This window comes from Pseudophryne corroboree, chromosome 10 (genome assembly GCF_028390025.1).
Source record: "Pseudophryne corroboree isolate aPseCor3 chromosome 10, aPseCor3.hap2, whole genome shotgun sequence".
Taxonomy (NCBI): Eukaryota; Metazoa; Chordata; class Amphibia; order Anura; family Myobatrachidae; genus Pseudophryne; species Pseudophryne corroboree.
Window position 1 is genome coordinate 265603481 of NC_086453.1, and position 21087 is coordinate 265624567.

Below are 21087 nucleotides of genomic sequence, written 5' to 3' on the forward strand. Positions count from 1 at the left end.
GGTGGACATGATGGCGTCTCGCCTCAACAAAAAACTGGACAGGTATTGCGCCAGGTCAAGAGATCCGCAGGCAATAGCTGTGGACGCGCTGGTAACGCCTTGGGTGTACCAGTCGGTGTATGTGTTTCCTCCTCTGCCTCTCATACCAAAAGTATTGAGAATTATACGGCAAAGAGGCGTAAGAACGATACTAGTGGTTCCGGATTGGCCAAGAAGGACTTGGTACCCGGAACTTCAAGAGATGATCACGGAAGATCCGTGGCCTCTACCTCTAAGGAGGGACTTGCTTCAGCAGGGTCCCTGTCTGTTTCAAGACTTACCGCGGCTGCGTTTGACGGCATGGCGGTTGAACGCCGGATCCTAATGGAAAAAGGCATGCCGGAAGAAGTCATTCCTACTTTGATTAAAGCAAGGAAAGAAGTAACCGTGCAACATTATCACCGAATTTGGCGAAAATATGTTGCGTGGTGCGAAGATCGGAGTGCTCCGACGGAGGAATTTCAACTGGGTCGATTCCTACATTTCCTGCAATCAGGATTGTCTATGGGTCTTAAATTGGGATCTATTAAGGTTCAAATTTCGGCCCTGTCGATTTTCTTTCAAAAAGAATTGGCTTCAGTCCCTGAAGTCCAGACCTTTGTTAAGGGAGTGCTGCATATACAGCCCCCTGTGGTGCCTCCAGTGGCACCGTGGGATCTCAATGTAGTTTTGGATTTTCTAAAATCTCATTGGTTTGAACCACTAAATAGGGTGGATTTGAAATATCTCACTTGGAAAGTGACCATGCTTCTAGCCCTGGCTTCTGCCAGGAGAGTGTCAGAATTGGCAGCTTTATCTTACAAAAGCCCATATCTGATTTTCCATTCGGACAGGGCAGAACTGCGGACTCGTCCGCATTTTCTCCAAAAGGTGGTGTCAGCATTTCATCTGAACCAGCCTATTGTAGTGCCTGCGGCTACAAGTGACTTGGAGGACTCCAAGTTACTGGACGTTGTCAGAGCATTAAAAATATATATTGCAAGAACAGCTGGAGTCAGAAAATCTGACTCGTTGTTTATATTGTATGCACCCAACAAGATGGGTGCTCCTGCGTCTAAGCAGACGATTGCTCGTTGGATCTGTAGCACAATCCAACTTGCACATTCTGTGGCAGGCCTGCCACAGCCTAAATCTGTAAAGGCCCACTCCACAAGGAAGGTGGGCTCATCTTGGGCGGCTGCCCGAGGGGTCTCGGCATTACAACTTTGCCGAGCAGCTACGTGGTCAGGGGAGAACACGTTTGTAAAATTTTACAAATTTGATACTCTGGCTAAGGAGGACCTGGAGTTTTCTCATTCGGTGCTGCAGAGTCATCCGCACTCTCCCGCCCGTTTGGGAGCTTTGGTATAATCCCCATGGTCCTTTCAGGAACCCCAGCATCCACTAGGACGATAGAGAAAATAAGATTTTACTTACCGATAAATCTATTTCTCGGAGTCCGTAGTGGATGCTGGGCGCCCATCCCAAGTGCGGATTATCTGCATAAATTGTACATAGTTATTGTTAACTAATTCGGGTTATTGTTGAAGGAAGCCATCTTTCAGAGGCTCCGCTGTTATCATACTGTTAACTGGGTTTAGATCACAAGTTGTACGGTGTGATTGGTGTGGCTGGTATGAGTCTTACCCGGGATTCAAAATCCTCCCTTATTGTGTACGCTCGTCCGGGCACAGTACCTAACTGGAGTCTGGAGGAGGGTCATAGGGGGAGGAGCCAGTGCACACCACCTGATCGGAAAAAGCTTTACTTTTTGTGCCCTGTCTCCTGCGGAGCCGCTATTCCCCATGGTCCTTTCAGGAACCCCAGCATCCACTACGGACTCCGAGAAATAGATTTATCCGTAAGTAAAATCTTATTTTTCCTAGACCAAGCTCCATTAATTTGACAATCAGTCCCCTGTGCGGCACTGTATCGAAGACTTTTGCATAATCTAAATAGACCAGATCCACAGCTTTCCCCTGGTCAAGATTGTCGCTCACTTCCTCGTAGAAACTAATTAAGTTAGTTTGGCATGATCTGTCCCTCAAACCCATGCTGGTTTATGCTAATAATCTTAGCAGTCTGCAGATAATCCTCTGTGCTATTTCTTAAAATTCCTTCCTATATTTTCCCTACTATAGATACTATAGATGTCAAACTAACTGGTCTGTTGTTACCAGGATGACTTTTACTTCCCTTTTTAAATAAGGACACTACCTCCGCCATTCGCCAATATTTTGGTACCGTGCCTGATCGAATTGAACTATAGAAGATCAAGTAAAGGGGATGTTACGCACACACACACACACACACACACACACACACACACACACACACACACACACATACTTACAAATACTCACACACTTAAACACACTGACTGACACACACACATCCATTATACTCACCGCTATTGCAGAAGTCCGGATCCCGATGCTGGGGGGAGAACACACCGCTTCAGAAGGTTAGTAATTACAGACTAATTAGTCCCCAGGCAGTTGCCGCTGGGGTCTCCTAAACATAACGATTTTAGGAAAAATCAGGCTGCTCTGGATGTGCAAGAAAAAAAGTTGTCTCCTTTTCAGTGAAGAGCAATACTTTGTAGCTGCAAGGTTTTTCGAATTTCTTGCTGGCAATTGAATTCCAGTGTCTTCCAACTGGGTCCTATACATGGATACTGAAATTCAAAGTCCCACCCCAATACGATTTGCCTAGATTATAATATCTCCTTCCTATTGTAATGATCTGTCACTTCATGCAATTACTGTACATCCATTCATTTTCATGCGGCTTAATGTGACTTTAATTTATGTCATCAAGCGGTTCTTGTCTGTATGCCTTGACATTTAGCTATTAATTGCATCCATGCACTCTTCATTCTGCTCAAATGGTTTCTATCTGTCATATCTGTGTTACTCTGTACTGAGCTGCGAAACCTGTGGCACCTTATAAATACATTTTCTCTTACGTCCTAGACCTAGAGGATACTGGAGATCCATTTAGTACCATGGAGTATAGATGGGTCCACTAGGAGCCATGGGCACTTTAAGAATTTGAAAGTGTGGGCTGGCTCCTCCCTCTATGCCCCTCCTACCTCTGTTTAGAAAATGTGCCCATAGGAGTCGGTCACGCTTATTGAAGCTCCTGAAGAATTTTCTGCATTTATTTTTCTGTTTGTTAATTTCAGGCAGGACTGGATGGCACCAGCCTGCCTGCTTCGTGGGACTTAGGGGGGGAATGGCCCAACCTCTTGAAGGGTTAATGGTCCCGCTCCCCGCTGACAGAACACTAGCTCCTGAGGGAACTATTTGCATGTCCCACCACACGAGCGTACATTCTCGCAGCACGCCGCCACCCCTAACAGAGCCAGAAGATAGAAGAGTGGTGAGTATTACGCCGGCGTCCCGGTTAGCGAGTCGCCAGCCATTATGGCAGCATGAGGGTAACCGGGGCGGACTGCGTCTCCAGACTCAGTACACAGTGCAGACGCACAGTTTCTGAGGGGGCGAACTGAGTCTCAGTACACTGTACACAGTACCTACACTGGCATACACAGACTTAAAACAGTTATGGTTCCATTTTAAGCATCAAATTATCTCAGGCAGTATAAAAAAAGCGGGAAGACCGCGCACCATTAAGGGGGCGGGACTTCACTATGAGCGGATCCAGCAGCTCACCAACACCATTTTCCCTCTGCAGTGGACACAGACGCTGACTGAAAGGGGCGCGCAGCTGCTCCGGAGTGACTCCAGATTACCTCAGCGGTACCAGATGGTCATAGCAGGGGGGGAGCGATTATTAGTGTACTAAGTTCCCCATCTGGGTACTTAGTCTGCGACCCAGCTAAGCTTGGCATTAGCGATAAGAGCACAGTGTGCTGGCTCCATAATTTCTTTGTGTCCCTGGAAGGGCTCTTTGTGGGTAATTGTGCTTAACCTTTTCCTGTGTCTGTGTGTGTGTGCTGTCACATTTACATTATGTCAGGCAAAGAGAGTGTTTCATGTATGGCAGAGTGTTCCTCTTCCCCCGGGGGCTTACTACAGTGTACTCAGTGCAGTGTACCTTCCCAGGCTAGCGGGGCAGAGCCAGCATGGCTGGATTCTATAAAAGGAATGATTTCCCATATTTCTACTAAATTGTCCCGCAATGAGAAAGAGACGCAATACTTAAGACAGTCTGTGGATGAGTTTATGAACAGAGACTCAATCCCCAAACCAGTCTCTCAGTCCCCTGTCATCTGTTCGCAAAAACGTTCTCTGGCCCATATCCTGCAGTCTGACTCCGATAATAACGGGTCAGACATGGAGGAGGGGGAGGTGGACTCGGGGGGGGGGGGGGGTGATGCTGCTCTGTCACAGGGAATAGAGGCTTTATCAGAGACGTTCTGCAAATTCCTGATAAGGTGACAGAGGAGAGTGAGGAATCTTATTTTAATATAAAAAATAAGTCTTCAGTCATTTTCCTGTGTCAAAGGAACTCAATACCCTATTTGATGAACCGTGGGTTAATCCTGATAGGAAATGTCAAATTCCTAAAAGGTTACTCTCATCCTTTCCTTTTCCTCCTGAGGATAGGAAAAAATGGGAAAATCCACCGATAGTGGATGCATCAGTATCCAGGCTGTCACGGAAAATAGTGTTGCCTGTCCCTGGTGCAGCCTCCCTGAAAGACACGGCTGATCGTAGAATTGAGACCACACTCAAATCTTTGTATACAGCTGCTGGGGTGGCCCAGAGACCCACTACAGCATGTGCGTGGATTACCAAGGCCATTGCTAAATGGTCAGGTAACCTAATTGAGGGGTTGGAATTCCTTACCTAGGGGGAGATTGTTTTACTTCTGCAACATATACAGGACTCTGCAAACTTTATGATGGAAGCCATAAAAGAAGTAGTCTTGCTTAATGCACGTACCACCGCTATGGCAGTGTCAGCACACAGGGGCTTATGACTACGCCAGTGGACGCGGGCTCCAGGAAAGGCGTGGAAGGCCTACCCTTCACAGGAGAGGCCTTATTTGGAGTTGAACTAGACAAATGGATCTCCAAAGCTACTGCGGGTAAGTCCACGTATCTTTCTTCTGCATCTCCCCCAGCCAGGAAGGCCTACTGAGGACCTAACCTACAGTCCTTTCGGACTGCCAAGATTAAGGACAAAACCAGAGGTTCTTCTACAGCCACCAGAGGCGCTAGAGGTAAACCATGGAAAATAGCAGCCCCGACTAAAAAAATTCAGTCACATCTGGACAACATCATGCCAGGATCCCTGGGTCATAGATCTTATTTCCCAGGGCTACAGACTGGCGTTTCAGGAGCTCCCACCTCACAGATTCTTCAAATCAGGCTTACCAGTTTCACAAGAGGCAAGTATAGCCTTACAGGATGCCATTCAAAAACTGGTACAGACTCAGGTCATTGTTCCAGTTCCACCTCATCTACAAAACAAGGGATATTATTCCAACTTGTTTGTAGTACCGAAACCGGACGGTTCGGTAATGCCGATTTTGAATCTAAAATCGTTGAACCCGTATTTACGAGTGTTCAAATTCAAGATGGAGTCTCTGAGAACAGTGATCTTAGGTCTGGAGGGGGGAATTCCTAGTGTCTCTGGATATCAAGGATGCATACCTTCACATTCTGATCTGGCCGCCTCACCAGGCTTATCTACGGTTTGCACTGCAGGACTGTCACTACCAGTTCCAGGCCCTGCCTTTTGGTCTCTCCACGGCACCGAGGGTGTTCACCAAGGTGATGGCAGAGATGATGTTTCTCCTTCGCAAGCAGGAAGTGAATATAATTCCCTACCTGAACGATCTCCTGATTGGGAGAGGTTGGTGAACAGCATTGGCCTCACAACCAAACTACTCCTGGATCACGGGTGTATTCTAAACCTTCCGAAATCTCACTTAGAGCCAACTCGGAGGCTCCTATTTCTGGGAATGATACTGGACACAGAGTCGCAGAAAGTTTTTCTTCCGTTGGTAAAGGCTTTTGTAATCCAGTCGATGGTTCGGGATGTCCTGAAGCCAACCCAGATATCGGTGCATCTATGCATTCGCCTTCTGGGCAAAATAGTGGCTTCTTACTAGGCTCTTCAGTACGGCAGGTTCCATGCAAGACCCTTCCAGCTCGATCTGTTGGACAAATGGTCCGGATCACATCTTCACATGCACCAGAGGATCCGTCTGTCGCCAAGGGCCAGGATCTCCCTTCTGTGTTGGTTACAGACTTCTCACCTCGTTGAGGGCCGACGGTTCGGAGTTCAGAATTGTCAAGAATTCTCCTCTGGGCAGAAAAACAAGCTGTGGCATTGTCAGCGGTCTTCATTCCGAGAGTAGACAACTGGGAAGCAAACTTCCTCAGCAGACACGGACCTGCACCCGGGTGAGTGGGGCCTTCACCCGGAAGTGTTCAGGTGCTTGACAGGCCATGGAGGATATCCGCAAATCGACATGTTGGCCTCTTGTATTAACAAGAAGCTCAAGCGGTATTGTTCCTGGTCGAGAGACCCACAGGCAGTGGCAGTGGATGCTTTGACGACTTCATAGGTCTATCAGATGGTGTACGTGTTTCCTCCACTTCCTCTGATCCCAATAATTCTGATAAGAATTAAAAGGTAAAAGGTTCAAGCAATTATCATTGCTCCGGACTGGCCAAGAAGTGCCTGGTACGAGGACCTTCTGGAAAAGCTCCTCGAAGATCCGTGGCCTCTACCTCTTCGCGAGGATCTTCTTCAACAGGGCCCATTCGTGACTTACCATGGCTACGTTTGACGGCATGGAAGTTGAATGTCTGATTCTAGCCAGGAGGGGCATCCCTGACAAGGTCATCCCGACTATGATCCAAGCCAGGAAGGGTGTAACGTCTAAACATGACCACCGTATTTGGAAGAAATACATCTCTTGGTATGAGAACAGAAGATATTCTGCGGTAGATTTTCATCTGGGACGTTTCCTGCTTTTTCTGCAGTCGGGTGTGGATGTTGGCCTATGTCTGGGCACCGTAAAAGTCCAGATTTCGGCCTTGTCCATTTTCTTTCAGAAACAATTGGCTTCTCTTCCTGAGGTCCAGACGTTCTTGAAAGGTGTTCTGCAGATCCAACCTCCGTTTATGCCTCCCACAGCAACCTGGGATCTCAATTTGGTGCTGCAGTTCCTCCAATCGGTATGAACCATTACAGGAGGTAGACATAAAATATGTTTTGTGTAAGACCGACACACTGTTGGCCTTGGCTTCAGCAAGACGTGTGTCGAAGCTGGGGGGCGTTGTCTCACAAGAGCCCCTATTTAATTTTCCATGAGGACAGAGCTGAACTCAGGACTCGTCAGCAATTTCTTCCTAAGGTGGTGTCTGCATTTCACATCAACCAACCTATTCTGGTTTCGGTTGTTACCGCCACCTCTTCTACTTCAAAGTCTTTGGATGTTGTGAGGGCTCTGAAGGTCTATGTGAAGAGATCAGCTCGTCACAGGAAATCGGACGCGTTGTTTGTTATTTATGATCCCAATAAGATTGGGTGTCCTGCTTCAAAGCAGTCAATTGCGCACTGCATCAGGCTCACTATCCAGCATGCTTGTTCCATGGCAGGATTGCCGGTTCCAAAATCTGTACAGGCCCACTCTACTAGGTCAGTGGGTTCTTCTTGGGCGGCTGCCCGCGGTGTCTCGGCTTTACAGCTCTGCCAAGCAGCTACTTGGTCAGGTTCGAACATGTTTGCAAAGTTCTACAAGTTCGATACTTTGGCCTCTGAGGACCTTCAGTTTGGTCAATCAGTTCTGCAGGAACCTCAGCACTCTCCCACCCGGTTTGGAACTTTGGTACTTCCCTATCCCAGTATCCTCTAGTACGTAAGAGAAAATAGGATTTTAATTACCTACCGGAAAATCCTTTTCTTGTAGTCCGTAGAGGATACTGACGCCCGCCCGGTCTTCGTTTTTCCTGCACTGTTACTTGGTTAAGTATTGTTGTTTAGTTCAGCTGTTGCTGTTCCTGTTTCAAGTTTGGTTAGCATGACTTTCCTCTTGTTTGTGTGTGCTGGTTCGGAATCTCACCACTATCCTTTTATATCCTTCTCTCAAAGTATGTCTGTTTCCTCGGGCACAGTTTCCTAGACTGAGTCTGGTATGAGGGGCATAGAGGGAGGAGCCAGCCCACACTAACAAATTCTTAAAGTGTCCATGGCTCTTAGTGGACCCTTCTATACCCCATGGTACTAAATGGATCCCCAGAATCCTCTACGGACTACGAGAAAAGGATTTACCGGTAGGTAATTAAAATCCTATTTTCATCATGATGATGCTGTGTGTCAGTAACAAAATGTCTCAGGTTATCTTAGTATGGTGTGTGGGATGGGCTAATATGGAGTTTTTGTTTCCTATTAGAAATATGAGGGGTTGGCATGGTGAGATGTGGGATTAGCGGTTGGGTTTTATCTACAATTCACATGTATAATATTGTTTTCCATAGGATGTCTGTCACACTAATTTGCCTACATTCTACACTATGGGGTATATTCAGTTGAAGTCGAAAGCTAGCGTCTGTCGAAAAAAGACTGCAGTTTTAGACTTTTTTAGGTCGGAAGGGCTTCCGACCTATTCAATCTAACCCCTAAATTATTCGACAAGTTGAGGATTTCGACTTGTCGAAAAGCACGTGAATCGGCGGAATAGCTGCCGATCCGCGTGCTTGTGTCGACCATCTCAATTCGACTTTAAGAAAAGACGAATTGAGATGCGGGAACAGAGACAGGGGAGAGCTGCAGGCAGACGGGGGAGAGCAGCGCCGGATGATGTATCACACCCGCCGCTCACAGCAGCGTCTACCCAGCTCCAGCAAGTGAGACCTCGCTTGCTGCAGCCGGGTGGATGATGCCGTGAGCGGTGGCTGTGATGCGGGAGCAGAGACGGGGGGGGGGGGGTAGAGCAGCGCTACAGCAGCGGCAGCGTAGCCGGAGGATGTGTCACAGCCGCCGCTCACAGCGGCTCGCTTGCTGGAGCTGGATGGACGCTGCTGTGAGCGGCGGCTGTGATACATCCTCCGGCTACGCTGTGTAGCGCTGCTCTCCCCTGTCTGCCCGCGGCTCTCCCCCGTCTCATCTCCCGCATCTCAGTTCGACTTTTTTTAAAGTCGAATTGAGATTGCATTGAATAGCGAAGGTCGGATCCATTTCGACAAATGAATGTCGGAATGGATCCGACTTCAATTGAATATACCCCTATAGCTAAACCTGTTCATGAAACATTACTTGACAGGTTGTGAAAGTTAACAAATACTACTTTATATTATTATTATTATTATTATTATTATTATTATTATCCTTTATTTATATGGCACCACAAGGGTTCCGCGACGCCCAATTACAGAGTACATAAATAATCAAACCGGAAAACAGCAACTTACAGTTAATGACTTAGTAAAGCTCATACTGTGGATTCATATTTCCCTTAAACACGTTAACTATCATGATCCCACCTTCAAACACCCACTTACTAGACCTCCTTAGAATTCCTTAATTCACTGAACCGAGGTTCCCAAACACCTTTCCCACTTTCCTTCTTACTGTGAAACCTCTCTCGCTCCTTTTTCTACTCCCAATACCTTTGTTCTACCCTGACTGCCACCTCTCCCGCTCCCACCTCTTTACCGCTGCTCCCGACTCCTGGCTTGTTGGTACTACTTTAGTGTGGAGATTAGGTCTGTTCATCAGTGATGTGAGTAGGTTTAAGGCATGTTCTAAATTTAGCACAACACTCCGGGTGCTGGCATTAACTCTCTGTTGGGATGGTAATACTAATGTAGCCAGTAGTTTATATCTCCTTGCATCCGTTGCAGTTACCCAAATGGACTGTCCGTTCCATCCTGTGTCATCTTTTAAAATTGATGCCGATACTATCAGTTCCTGTGTATGTGTGACATAGAATTGCCGGAGTCAATGGTATAGGAGCCCTACAACCCTGAAATATATCTATTCAGTATATGATTGGTTTTGAAATAAAAAGTTGCTTCCAGTATAACACCTTTTGGTCACGAAAGAGTTTATCTAGTATTGTTTATACAGTATTAGACAGGGATTTACAGGGTCTCTACTTTCCCTTGTTTATATTCAATGCTTAAGCTGGGAGATGAGATATTAAGACTTCAAAATGCATTAATGAAGTATTTGTATCGTTTAAAAATAGTTTGGTGTAGTTCATATTTATTACGTCTGCCTGCAGTTGGAGCAAAACCTAAAATACTAACGTTATTGTTAATGGTTTATTTTTTAGATGTAAAACTGCTAACAATAACCTTCATGCATTTATAGGTCAGCGTTTCAGGGGATTCAGGGGCAAATGAATTAACCTGGAGAAGGCATAAGGAAGTGATAAACCAGTGATAAGTGCAAGGTGATAAACGCACCAGCCAATCAGCTCCAATATGTAAATTAAGAACTGATTGGCTGGTGCGTTTATCACCTTGCACTTATCACTAGTTTATCACTTCCTTATGCCGTCTCCAGGCTTAATACATCTGCCCCTCAGTATGATATCCTGGTTGTCGGGATGCTGGTGGTGACATGACCATACCAGCATCCAGAACTTGAAGATCCCGACATCGGAAGGGGTAAGTATTTTTACCCCAACCCCCTGGGGGTGGCGGCTAGGGCTAACCCTCAGGGCGTAGAGACTAGGGATATCTCCTCCCCCCCGCCCCAGTGCCTAACTTTCCCCTAGTGCTTAACTGTAACCCCTCCTCTTCCTCCCCTGGCCTAAACCCTAAAAGTTACCCTGATACTTATCTTTCTGGATGGTGGCTGTCGGTCTTCTGGTGCCATTCTCTGAGTTGTGACATGATTCCGGTGACCGTCACATGACTGCCGCCATCCCAGCAGCCGTGATGCTAAACTCATCCCGTTTCTGGAGGCTATTGATCATATTTGAAATAAAGTTGGGACAGTTCAGGGAGAAGGTTTCCTGCACTCGGGTTTCTATACTTCCGGTCAGTAATGCAAATGAAGACATGGAAATTAAGACTCTTCTCACATTCAATAGCAAAGTTTTGTTTTTTTGTTATTTGGTGACTTCTGTTAATACCTCTTTTATATGTCAACTTGTTTGCAAGATGTTATTGTTTTGTACAATGTACTATATCAAACTTAAGTCTTAAATGTACTTGTTGCTGCTCATAATTTAATCTTCATTCCCTCTAACATTTGTGTTTTTCTCTCCTCTCTCTAGAAATGTTACCACTTTTTATTCCAGAGATATCGTTTAGAGCACTACACGGTTTCATCTAACTGGCTTGCACTTGGCACTGTTCTGCTGTTCGGCGTCCTATCTTTTTCCCGTTCCATAGCCTTGTTTAGAGGTGAGCTAAAGTGTGCTTTAATAATCATTTGTAGGCAGATACTGTGTATATAATGCAGTATGTGGATGCCACTGCAAATCATTGAAGCCTGGTTCTTTCTTCGGGTGTAGTAGTGTACGCCGGCGGCCGGGCTCCCGGCGACCAGCATACCGGCGCCGGAATCCCGACCGCCGGCATACCGACAGCTGGGCGAGCGCAAATGAGCCCCTTGTGGGCTCGCTGCGCTCGCCACGCAGCGCGCACGGTGGCGCGCTATGCTATTTATTCTCCCTCCAGGGTGGTCGTGGACCCCCAAGAGGGAGAATAAATGTCTGTATGCCGGCGGTCGGGATGCCGGACGTCGGGAGCCCGGCCGCTGGCATACAGAAGACCACCCCTTTCTTTGGGTGTGTTAGATGGCACATTCCAATATCCAGTATTAGTATTTCTTTATGCAGTTCTCACAACAAATTATTTTCCAGAAAATAGCATTAGTTTGCTCATTTCTCTTCACACGGCAATGACAGTGTACCTAACATTGCCTTTTTTAATTGAAATTGCAAAAAAAAAAAAACATTGCAGGCTATGGGGTGTATTCAATTAAAGTCGGAACTGCCGTCTTGTCGGAAAGACGGCAGTTTCTGACTTTTTTAAGTCGAATCATGATTCGACCTATTCAGTGGGGCTACCGTTTGACCGACAGGTAGACAATTCTGACTTGTCGAAAACACGTGGATCGGCGGATTAGCTGCGGACCCACATTTGTCAGATTTGCAGCCAAATCCGACAGCTTTTAGTCCCGTTCAACAATGTCAAACCGACTTTAAAAAAAGTCGGATTAACATTGTCGAGAACGGGCAAAACCTGTCTGATTTGACTGCAAATTGAATACTGCATTGTCGGATCTTTTCCGTCAGAATGGATCTGACATGCATTGAATAGACCCTTATGTCTTTGCATGGTTTTCTCTAAGTGTCAGCAATATACTTTTCTCTAACGTCCTAGAGGATGCTGGGAATCCGTAAGGACCATGGGGATAGACGGGCTCCGCAGGAGACATGGGCACTTTAAGAAAGACTTTGACTCTTGGGTGCACTGGCTCCTCCCTCTATGCCCCTCCTCCAGACCTCAGTTTGAGACTGTGCCCAGAGGAGATGGGTGCACTGCAGGGAGCTCTCCTGAGTTTCCTGCTAAGAAAGTATATTTGTTAGGTTTTTTATTTTCAGGGAGCACTGCTGGCAACAGACTCCCTGCATCGAGGGACTGAGGAGAGAGAAGCAACCCTACTTCTCTGAGTTGCAAGGTCTTGTTTCTTAGGCTACTGGACACCATTAGCTCCAGAAGGATTGGAACACAGGTTTGTCCTGGACGTTCGTCCCAGAGCCGCGCCGCTGTCCTCCTCACAGAGCCAGAAGAAAGAAGCTGGGTGAGTATGAGAAGAAAGAAGGCTTCAAAGGCGGCAGAAGACTTTGTGAGCTTCACTGAGGTAACGCACAGCACGGCAGCTGTGCGCCATTACTCCCATACACCTCACACACTCTGGTCACTGTAAGGGTGCAGGGCGCAGGGGGGGCGCCCTGGGCAGCAATATAAACCTCTCCTATGGCAAACAGAGATATATACATGTACAGTTGGGCACTGTACATGTATATAAAAGAGCCCCCGCCATATTTTACATATTTTCAGCGGGACAGAAGCCCGCCGCCAAGGGGGCGTGGCTTCTCCCTCAGCACTCACCAGCGCCATTTCTCTCCACAGCACAGCGCTGAGAGGAAGCTCCCCGGACTCTCCCCTGCTTACAGACGGTGACAGTCGGTTTTCAATAGGGGGGGGCACATAATTGGCCGTATACAGGTGTTTCAGCGCTATTGGAAGGAACATACTGTGTTTTTTTCCTGGGTTATAGCGCTGGGGTGTGTGCTGGCATACTCTCTCTCACTGTCTCTCCAAAGGGCCTAGGGGGAACCTGTCTTCAGAAAAGAGATTCCCTGTGTGTGTGCAGGGTGTCTATACGTGTGTGTCGACATGTTTGACGCTGAAGGCTCACCTAAGGAGGAGGGGGAGTGCATGAATGTCAGGTCGCCGTCGGCAGCGCCCACACTGGACTGGATGGATATGTGGAATGTCTTGAGTGCTAATGTAAATTTATTACATAAGAGATTAGACAAGACTGAGGCTAGGGATCAGTCAGGTAGTCAGACCATGCCTGTCCCAGTGGCATCGGGACCTTCCGGGTCTCAGAAGTGCACATTATCCCAAATCAATGACAAAGATACCGACACGGATTCAGATTCCAGTGTCGATTATGAGGATGCAAAGTTACAGCCAAAAGTGGCTAAGGGTATTCGTTATATGATTATTGCTATAAAAGACGTTTTGCATATCACTGAGGAACCCCCTGTCAAGGACACGAGGGTACACATGTATAAGGAGAAAAAACCTGAGGTCACCTTTCCGTCCTCATATGAGCTAAGCGAATTGTGCGAAAAGGCTTGGGAATTTCCAGACAGGAGACTGCAAATTCCCAAAAGGATTCTTATGGCGTATCCCTTCCCACAAAAGGACAGGATACGATGTGAATCTTCGCCTAAGGTGGACAAGGCGTTAACACGCTTATCAAAAAAGGTAGCACTGCCATCCCAGGATACTGCTACCCTCAAAGATGCTGCTGATCGCAAGCAGGAGGTTACCATGAAGTCCATTTACACGCATTCTGGTACTATTATTAGGCCGGCTATGGCATTGGCCTGGGTTTGTAGTGCTGTCGCAGCATGGACTGATTCCCTATCAGCAGAGATTGAAACTCTGGATAAGGATACCATTTTAACGACCCTAGGGCATATAAAAGATGCTGCGTTATATATGAGGGATGCTCAAAGAGACATTTGTTTACTAAGCTCTAGAATAAATGCTATGTCTATTTCTGCTAGGCGACTCTTGTGGACCCGGCAGTGGACGGGGGATGCCGACTCAAAACAGCATATGGAGTCGTTGCCTTACAAGGGGGAAGAGTTGTTTGGAGAAGGCCTCTCAGACCTTGTCTCTACTGCTACAGCAGGTAAATCTAATTTTTTGCCTTATGTTCCCCCGCAACCTAAGAAGGCGCCTCATTATCAAATGCAGTCCTTTCGTTCAAATAAAGGCAAAAAGGTACGGGGATCGTCCTTTCTTGCCAAAGGTAAGGGCAAGGGGAAGAAGCTGCACACAGCTAGTTCCCAGGAGTAGAAGTCCTCCCCTGCGGCAAAATCCACCGCATGACGCTGGGGCTTCCCTGGTGGAGTCAGCTCAAGTGGGGGCACGTCTTCGATTTTTCAGCCACATCTGGGTTCACTCCCGGGTGGATCCCTGGGCACTAGAGATTGTTTCTCAGGGATACAGGCCGGAATTCGAAGAGGTGCCTCCTCGCCGGTTTTTCAAGTCGGCTCTGCCAGCTTCTCCTTCAGAGTGGGAGTTAGTGTTAAATGCAATTCAAAAATTGTATCTTCAACAGGTGATAGTCAAGGTTCCCCTTCTGCAACAAGGAAAGGGGTATTACTCAACCCTGTTTGTGGTACCGAAACCGGACGGTACGGTCAGACCCATTTTGAATTTAAAATCCCTGAACCTGTACTTAAAAAAGTTCAAGTTCAAGATGGAATCGCTCAGAGCGGTCATCGCCAGCCTGGAAGGGGGGGATTGGATGGTTTCCCTAGACATAAAGGATGCATACCTTCATGTTCCGATCTTTCCTCCTCATCAGGCGTTCCTGAGATTTGCGGTACAGGACTGTCATTACCAATTTCAGACGTTGCTGTTTGGGCTTTCCACGGCCCGAGGATTTTTACCAAGGTAATGGCGGAAATGATGGTGCTCCTGCGCAAGCAGGGTGTCACAATTATCCCATACTTGGACGATCTCCTCATAAGGGCGAGATCTCGAGAGAAGTTACTGGACAGCGTATCACTGTCTGTGAAGACGTTACAGCAACACGGCTGGATTCTCAATATTCCGAAGTCACAGCTGGTTCCTACAACGCGTCTGAACTTTTTGGGCCTGATTCTGGACACAGACCAGAAAAAAGTTTTTTTTCCGATGGAAAAGGCTCAGGAGCTCATGGCTCTGGTCAAGAACCTATTGAAGCCAAAAAAGATTTCAGTGCATCACTGCACACGTGTCCTGGGGAAGATGGTGGCATCTTACGAGGCCATCCCCTTCGGCAGGTTCCATGCGAGGACTTTTCAATGGGACCTACTGGACAAGTGGTCCGGGTCTCATTTACAAATGCATCAAAGGATCACCCTGTCTCCCAGAGCCAGGGTATCTCTCCTATGGTGGCTACACAGTGCTCACCTCCTAGAGGGTCGCAGGTTCGGCATTCAGGACTGGATCCTGGTGACCACGGACGCAAGCCTCCGAGGTTGGGGAGCAGTCACACTGGGAAGAAATTTCCAAGGTCTTTGGTCAAGTCTAGAGACTTGTCTCCACATCAACGTCCTGGAGTTGAGGGCCATATACAACGCCCTACGTCAAGCGGAGGCATTACTTCGCAACAAGCCAGTTCTGATTCAGTCGGACAATGTCACAGCATAAGGCGGCACAAGGAGCAGGGTGGCAATGGCAGAAGCCACCAGGATTCTTCGCTGGGCGGAAGGTCATGTAAGCGCACTGTCAGCAGTGTTTATTCCGGGAGTGGACAACTGGGAAGCGGACTTCCTCAGCAGACACGATCTGCATCCGGGAGAGTGGGGACTTCATCAGGAAGTCTTCGCACAGATCGTGGGTCGGTGGGGACTGCCCCAAATAGACATGATGGCGTCCCGTCTCAACAAAAAGCTAAAGCGGTATTGCTCCAGGTCAAGGGACCCTCAGGCGGTGGCGGTAGACGCCCTGGTGACGCCTTGGGTGTTCAGGTCGGTCTATGTGTTCCCTCCTCTTCCTCTCATACCCAAGGTGTTGAGAATAATAAGACGAAGAGGAGTGAGAACAATCTTCGTTGCTCCGGATTGGCCACGAAGGACTTGGTATCCGGATCTGCAGGAGTTGCTCACAGAAGATCCGTTTCCTCTTCGACAGGACCTACTGCAACAGGGGCCCTGTATGTTCCAAGACTTACCGCGGCTGCGTTTGACGGCATGGCGGTTGAACGCCGGATCCTAGCGGAAAAAGGTATTCCGGAGGAGATCATCCCTACCCTGATTAAGGCTAGGAAGGACGTGACATCGAAACATTATCACCGCATATGGAGAAAATATGTTTCTTGGTGTGAGGCCAGGAATGCTCCTACGGAAGAATTCCATTTGGGCCATTTCCTTCACTTCCTTTAAACTGGAGTGAATTTGGGCCTAAAATTAGGGTCCATAAAGGTTCAGATTTCGGCTTTATCCATTTTTTTTCTCAAAAGGAATTGTCTTCTCTTCCTGAAGTTCAGACATTTGTGAAGGGAGTACTGCATATTCAGCCCCCGTTTATACCTCCGGTGGCGCCTTGGGACCTTAACGTGGTGTTAAGTTTCCTTAAGTCACATTGGTTTGAACCACTCAACGCGGTGGAGTTGAAGTACCTCACTTGGAAGGTGGTCATGTTGTTGGCCTTAGTTTCAGCAAGGCGAGTTTCGGAATTGGCGGCTTTGTCACATAAAAGCCCCTATCTGGTTTTTCATGTGGATAGGGCGGAATTGAGGACTCGTCCTCACTTCCTTCCTAAGGTGGTCTCATCTTTTCTTATGAACCAACCTATTGTAGTGCCTGTGGCTACGCGTGACTTGGAGGATTCCGAGTCCCTTGATGTGGTCAGGGCTTTGAAGATTTATGTGGCCAGAACAGCTAGGGTCAGGAAGACAGAAGCTTTGTTTGTTCTATATGCGGCCAACAAGATTGGCGCTCCTACTTCAAAGCAGACTATTGCTCGCTGGATCTGTAACACGATTCAGCAGGCGCATTCTACGGCAGGTTTGCCGTTGCCAAAATCGGTTAAGGCACATTCCACTAGGAAGGTGGGCTCTTCTTGGGCGGCTGCCCGAGGGGTCTCGGCACTACAGCTGTGCCGAGCTGCTACTTGGTCGGGGTCAAACACCTTTGCAAAGTTCTATAAGTTTGATACCCTGGCTGAGGAGGACCTCCTGTTTGCTCAATCGGTGCTGCAGAGTCATCCGCACTCTCCCGCCCGTTTGGGAGCTTTGGTATAATCCCCATGGTCCTTACGGAGTCCCAGCATCCTCTAGGATGTAAGAGAAAATAAGATTTTAAACCTACCGGTAACTCTTTTTCTCGTAGTCCGTAGAGGATGCTGGGCGCCCGTCCCAAGTGCGGACTTCTTCTGCAAAACTTGTATATAGTTACTGCTTACATAAGGGTTATGTTGTAGTTTCATCGGTTTTGGACCGAGACTATGTTGTTTGTTCATACTGTTAACTGGGTAGTTTATCACAAGTTATACGGTGTGATTGGTGTGGCTGGTATGAATCTTGCCCTTGGATTAAAAAAAATACTTTCGTACTGTTCATCTCCTCTGGGCACAGTTTCTCTAACTGAGGTCTGGAGGAGGGGCATAGAGGGAGGAGCCAGTGCACACCCAGAGTCAAAGTCTTTCTTAAAGTGCCCATGTCTCCTGCGGAGCCCGTCTATCCCCATGGTCCTTACGGAGTCCCAGCATCCTCTACGGACTACGAGAAAAAGATTTACCGGTAGGTTTAAAATCTTATTTTTTCTCCTACTTCATCATTAATCTGCCTTCCCCAAACCGCAAACAGACCTAAAAGTTGCACTTGGAAACGATAATGCATTGTTGTATATTTATTTTTTAACGTGTCTGAATAAAATGTAATAGTAAGGTGGTAGTCCAACAAGACATACCTTTTTGAAAGGGATGCATTTGATATGCCGGCTGTCGGGATCCTGGCAGCTGGCATACCGACAACTGTTCTCCCACTTGGAGTGTCCACGACACCCCTGGAGGGAGAATAAATAGCGTAGCGCACCACCGTGCCCGCAAGGGGCTTTTCTGCGCTCACCCCGCTGCCTGCATACCGGCAGTTAGGATCCCGGCGCCGGGATCCTAAGCGCCGGCATAACGTACTAGACCCTTTTTGAAAGTAGACAACCTATGCATCAAATGAGGGTTCCATATGTAAATTGATGCTGGATTTAAGTGCATCTGATCATTATAACCACCCAGCTTTCTGTTGTATAGGGTGTTACAGTCTGACGGTAAGTTGTCACATCATTTGAAAGTGGGTCTATCTATTTCAAAGGAGGGTGCCCCCAAGTGTGTAGATGCCAGGATGGAAACGATTGACTGCGTTACATGCCCTCCCCGTCCGCCGGCTCTAATAATATTTTGGCAGTTCAAGTTTATAATGTCTATGGTCACCAGAGAATAACCACTAAAGCTGGGTACACACTTGTCCAATACTCGGGAAATCCAACTCCACTCAGTCGGTTTACAAGTGTGTACCCTCAGCCGAATGACCTTATCATGGTTGCTTGTTGGTCTTCTGGTTTTTAAACATGCTTAAAAACCTAGATACCTGACGCTGACCAGTAGTCCAATGTAAAGTGTGTAGGCCGCTAAGACCGGAGCAGGCGACCGATCTCTGGTCGGCAGCCCTTCACACCGTCCGGAGGGATCCTGGCACTGTCAGCCAATGATACGTGACAGCGGGACAGTGCCTGAATGGCGGTTCCCAGCTTAAGGGGACACTTCAATTAAAATAGAGGACTCCCTTCTTTTGCCTGATGGTGCCCTTGAGTTTAATACCTTGTGTTTAGTAGAAATTCCACCATACCTGGACTTCCTGCTGATGTGTTCACTGGTGAACATACATGATCACAAGTGAATAACTTTATCAGGGGGTCCCTTAATTTGAAAGAGGGGACCCCTGACTCTGAGTTCCAGATTAAGTGAGAGAGAGCACTTTTAATGCACTCACCCATTTTCACTGCTTTTTAATATGTCTGTAGTGTAGTGTCTGGAGAGGGCAGGGCTTGATGATGTAATCCTATCCATGGTTTAGTGATTTCTAACACTACTCCTCTCGACCCATTCTTCCCCATTTGACCCCTGGCAATGTGGAGGACGAGTCCCACCTGTTCTTAACAGTGAAGGTATTGAACAGTGTAAAGCCAAAACTGGTAACATTTTGTGAGGTTAACAACAAGGAGATCACATTTGAATGAATTAAAAATTATTATATATGAAATGCCAAACTAATACATTTTAATGCCCATTGATTTAAAAAGCGTATACATATATATATACATATATATTTTAATGCCCATAGAAGATACACATTTTCTGTATGTATAAATGTATAAAACATTTTGGTTTATGTGTGGCCTTCTTAACTTATGGAATGTTGGCCTCCTGTTCCTTATGCTCTTCTGGATGTGGGGCTGAAATACCATTGTTGCTAGTGGATCACACATTTAATATACTGTGTTATTACTATTCTCTTTTATTTATATGGTGCTCCCAATATCTGTAGCGCCATATACGAAAAAATTACAATGTTGCAAACAACCCAATCTAAAAAGATTTAAACAGACCATTCCAAGGGGGGTTGGGGGGGAATCAAACAGTGAGAAAATGAAACTAAATGAATGTTATTAGCAGTAGCACCCTGGGAAAGACAGACAGAAAGGATCAAAGTGACTGACTGTAATTGGGACTGGAAACAAGGGTATTGGAGAGTGAGAACAAGGCTGAGGGACCTGACTTTGTGCATTAATAGTCTACTAGGGTGGTGGATATAACTGGACTATAAAGAGATGAGGAAGAAGGACAGGGAGTGTGAGTTAAGAGTGCTAGTCAAGCTGATAGGATTTTATGAATAGGTGCATTTTCGGGACACAATTAAAACCGTGCACGCTATATTAGACAGTCTGATAGGGTAGGGGCATGAGTTACAGAAGATAGAGCAGCATGTGTATGTGGGAGTTAGAGGAGGTAATCTGGTCAGAGGCAAGGCAACAATCAGAACAAGAGTGCAAAGGGAGTGAGGACTGAGAGGAGGCCAGAGATGTAGGATTGGAGAAGCGTTTGAGCGGTTTGAAATAAAATAGAATCATGCCACAGGACAGATCAAAATATAGCAAACATGTAAAGGCTGCATGTAGAATCAAAAGATATTGTTGGTTTTATACAGTACAACAGGAGAGGATCTGTGAATTGCAGTAGCTCAGATAACAGCAATTACCAGCCGTTGTTCTCTAATGAACAGTCCTAAAGCTAAGGGATAAGCTTCAGCTGTGTATAGTCAAGTGGGGGGCCAATATTGTGAAAAGGTCCTTATTATTGCTGGAAGTGATCATAGGATATATGGTTAGGGTTAGGCTTAAGCTGTGGGCAGAGCCGGCCTTAGGCATAGGCAAACTAGGCAACTGCCTAGGGCATTTGGTATGCTTAGGGGCACCAGCAGCTTCTGCTGATTAAAATGATATGCGGCATGCCTATATTCTGTGTGTGACTGCGGTTGTATCTGCATACGAAATGCTACGTTGCAGTGTATTCCTGGAAACCACTGTAATGTAGCATTTCGTATGCAGATACAGCCGCAGTCGCACACAGTATATAGCCATACTGCATATCATTTTAATCAGCAGAAGCTGCATGTGCATCCTAGCCACATAGTAATGCAAATAAGATGCATTTTCATAAACAAAAGGCGCCTGACGTTAGCAGAGCTGCCAGCTGACTCATGCCAGGCATCTCCTGCAGAACTAGCGGTGGTGCTAGGGGGCACCAGCCAAAATATTGCCTAGGGCATCATA

At 47.0% G+C, this 21087-nt stretch overlaps 1 protein-coding gene across 6 annotated transcripts in view; it reads left to right on the plus strand.

Moving 5' to 3' along the window:
• ALG9 (ALG9 alpha-1,2-mannosyltransferase) overlaps nucleotides 1–21087 on the plus strand; it is a 579895-nt gene that overhangs the window by 324730 nt on the left and 234078 nt on the right. For all 6 annotated transcript variants that reach the window (XM_063943252.1, XM_063943251.1, XM_063943255.1 and 3 more), the window contains exon 11: nucleotides 11233–11362. In XM_063943252.1, the coding sequence (XP_063799322.1) occupies nucleotides 11233–11362 (130 nt within the window). The remainder of the gene's footprint in view (nucleotides 1–11232; nucleotides 11363–21087) is intronic.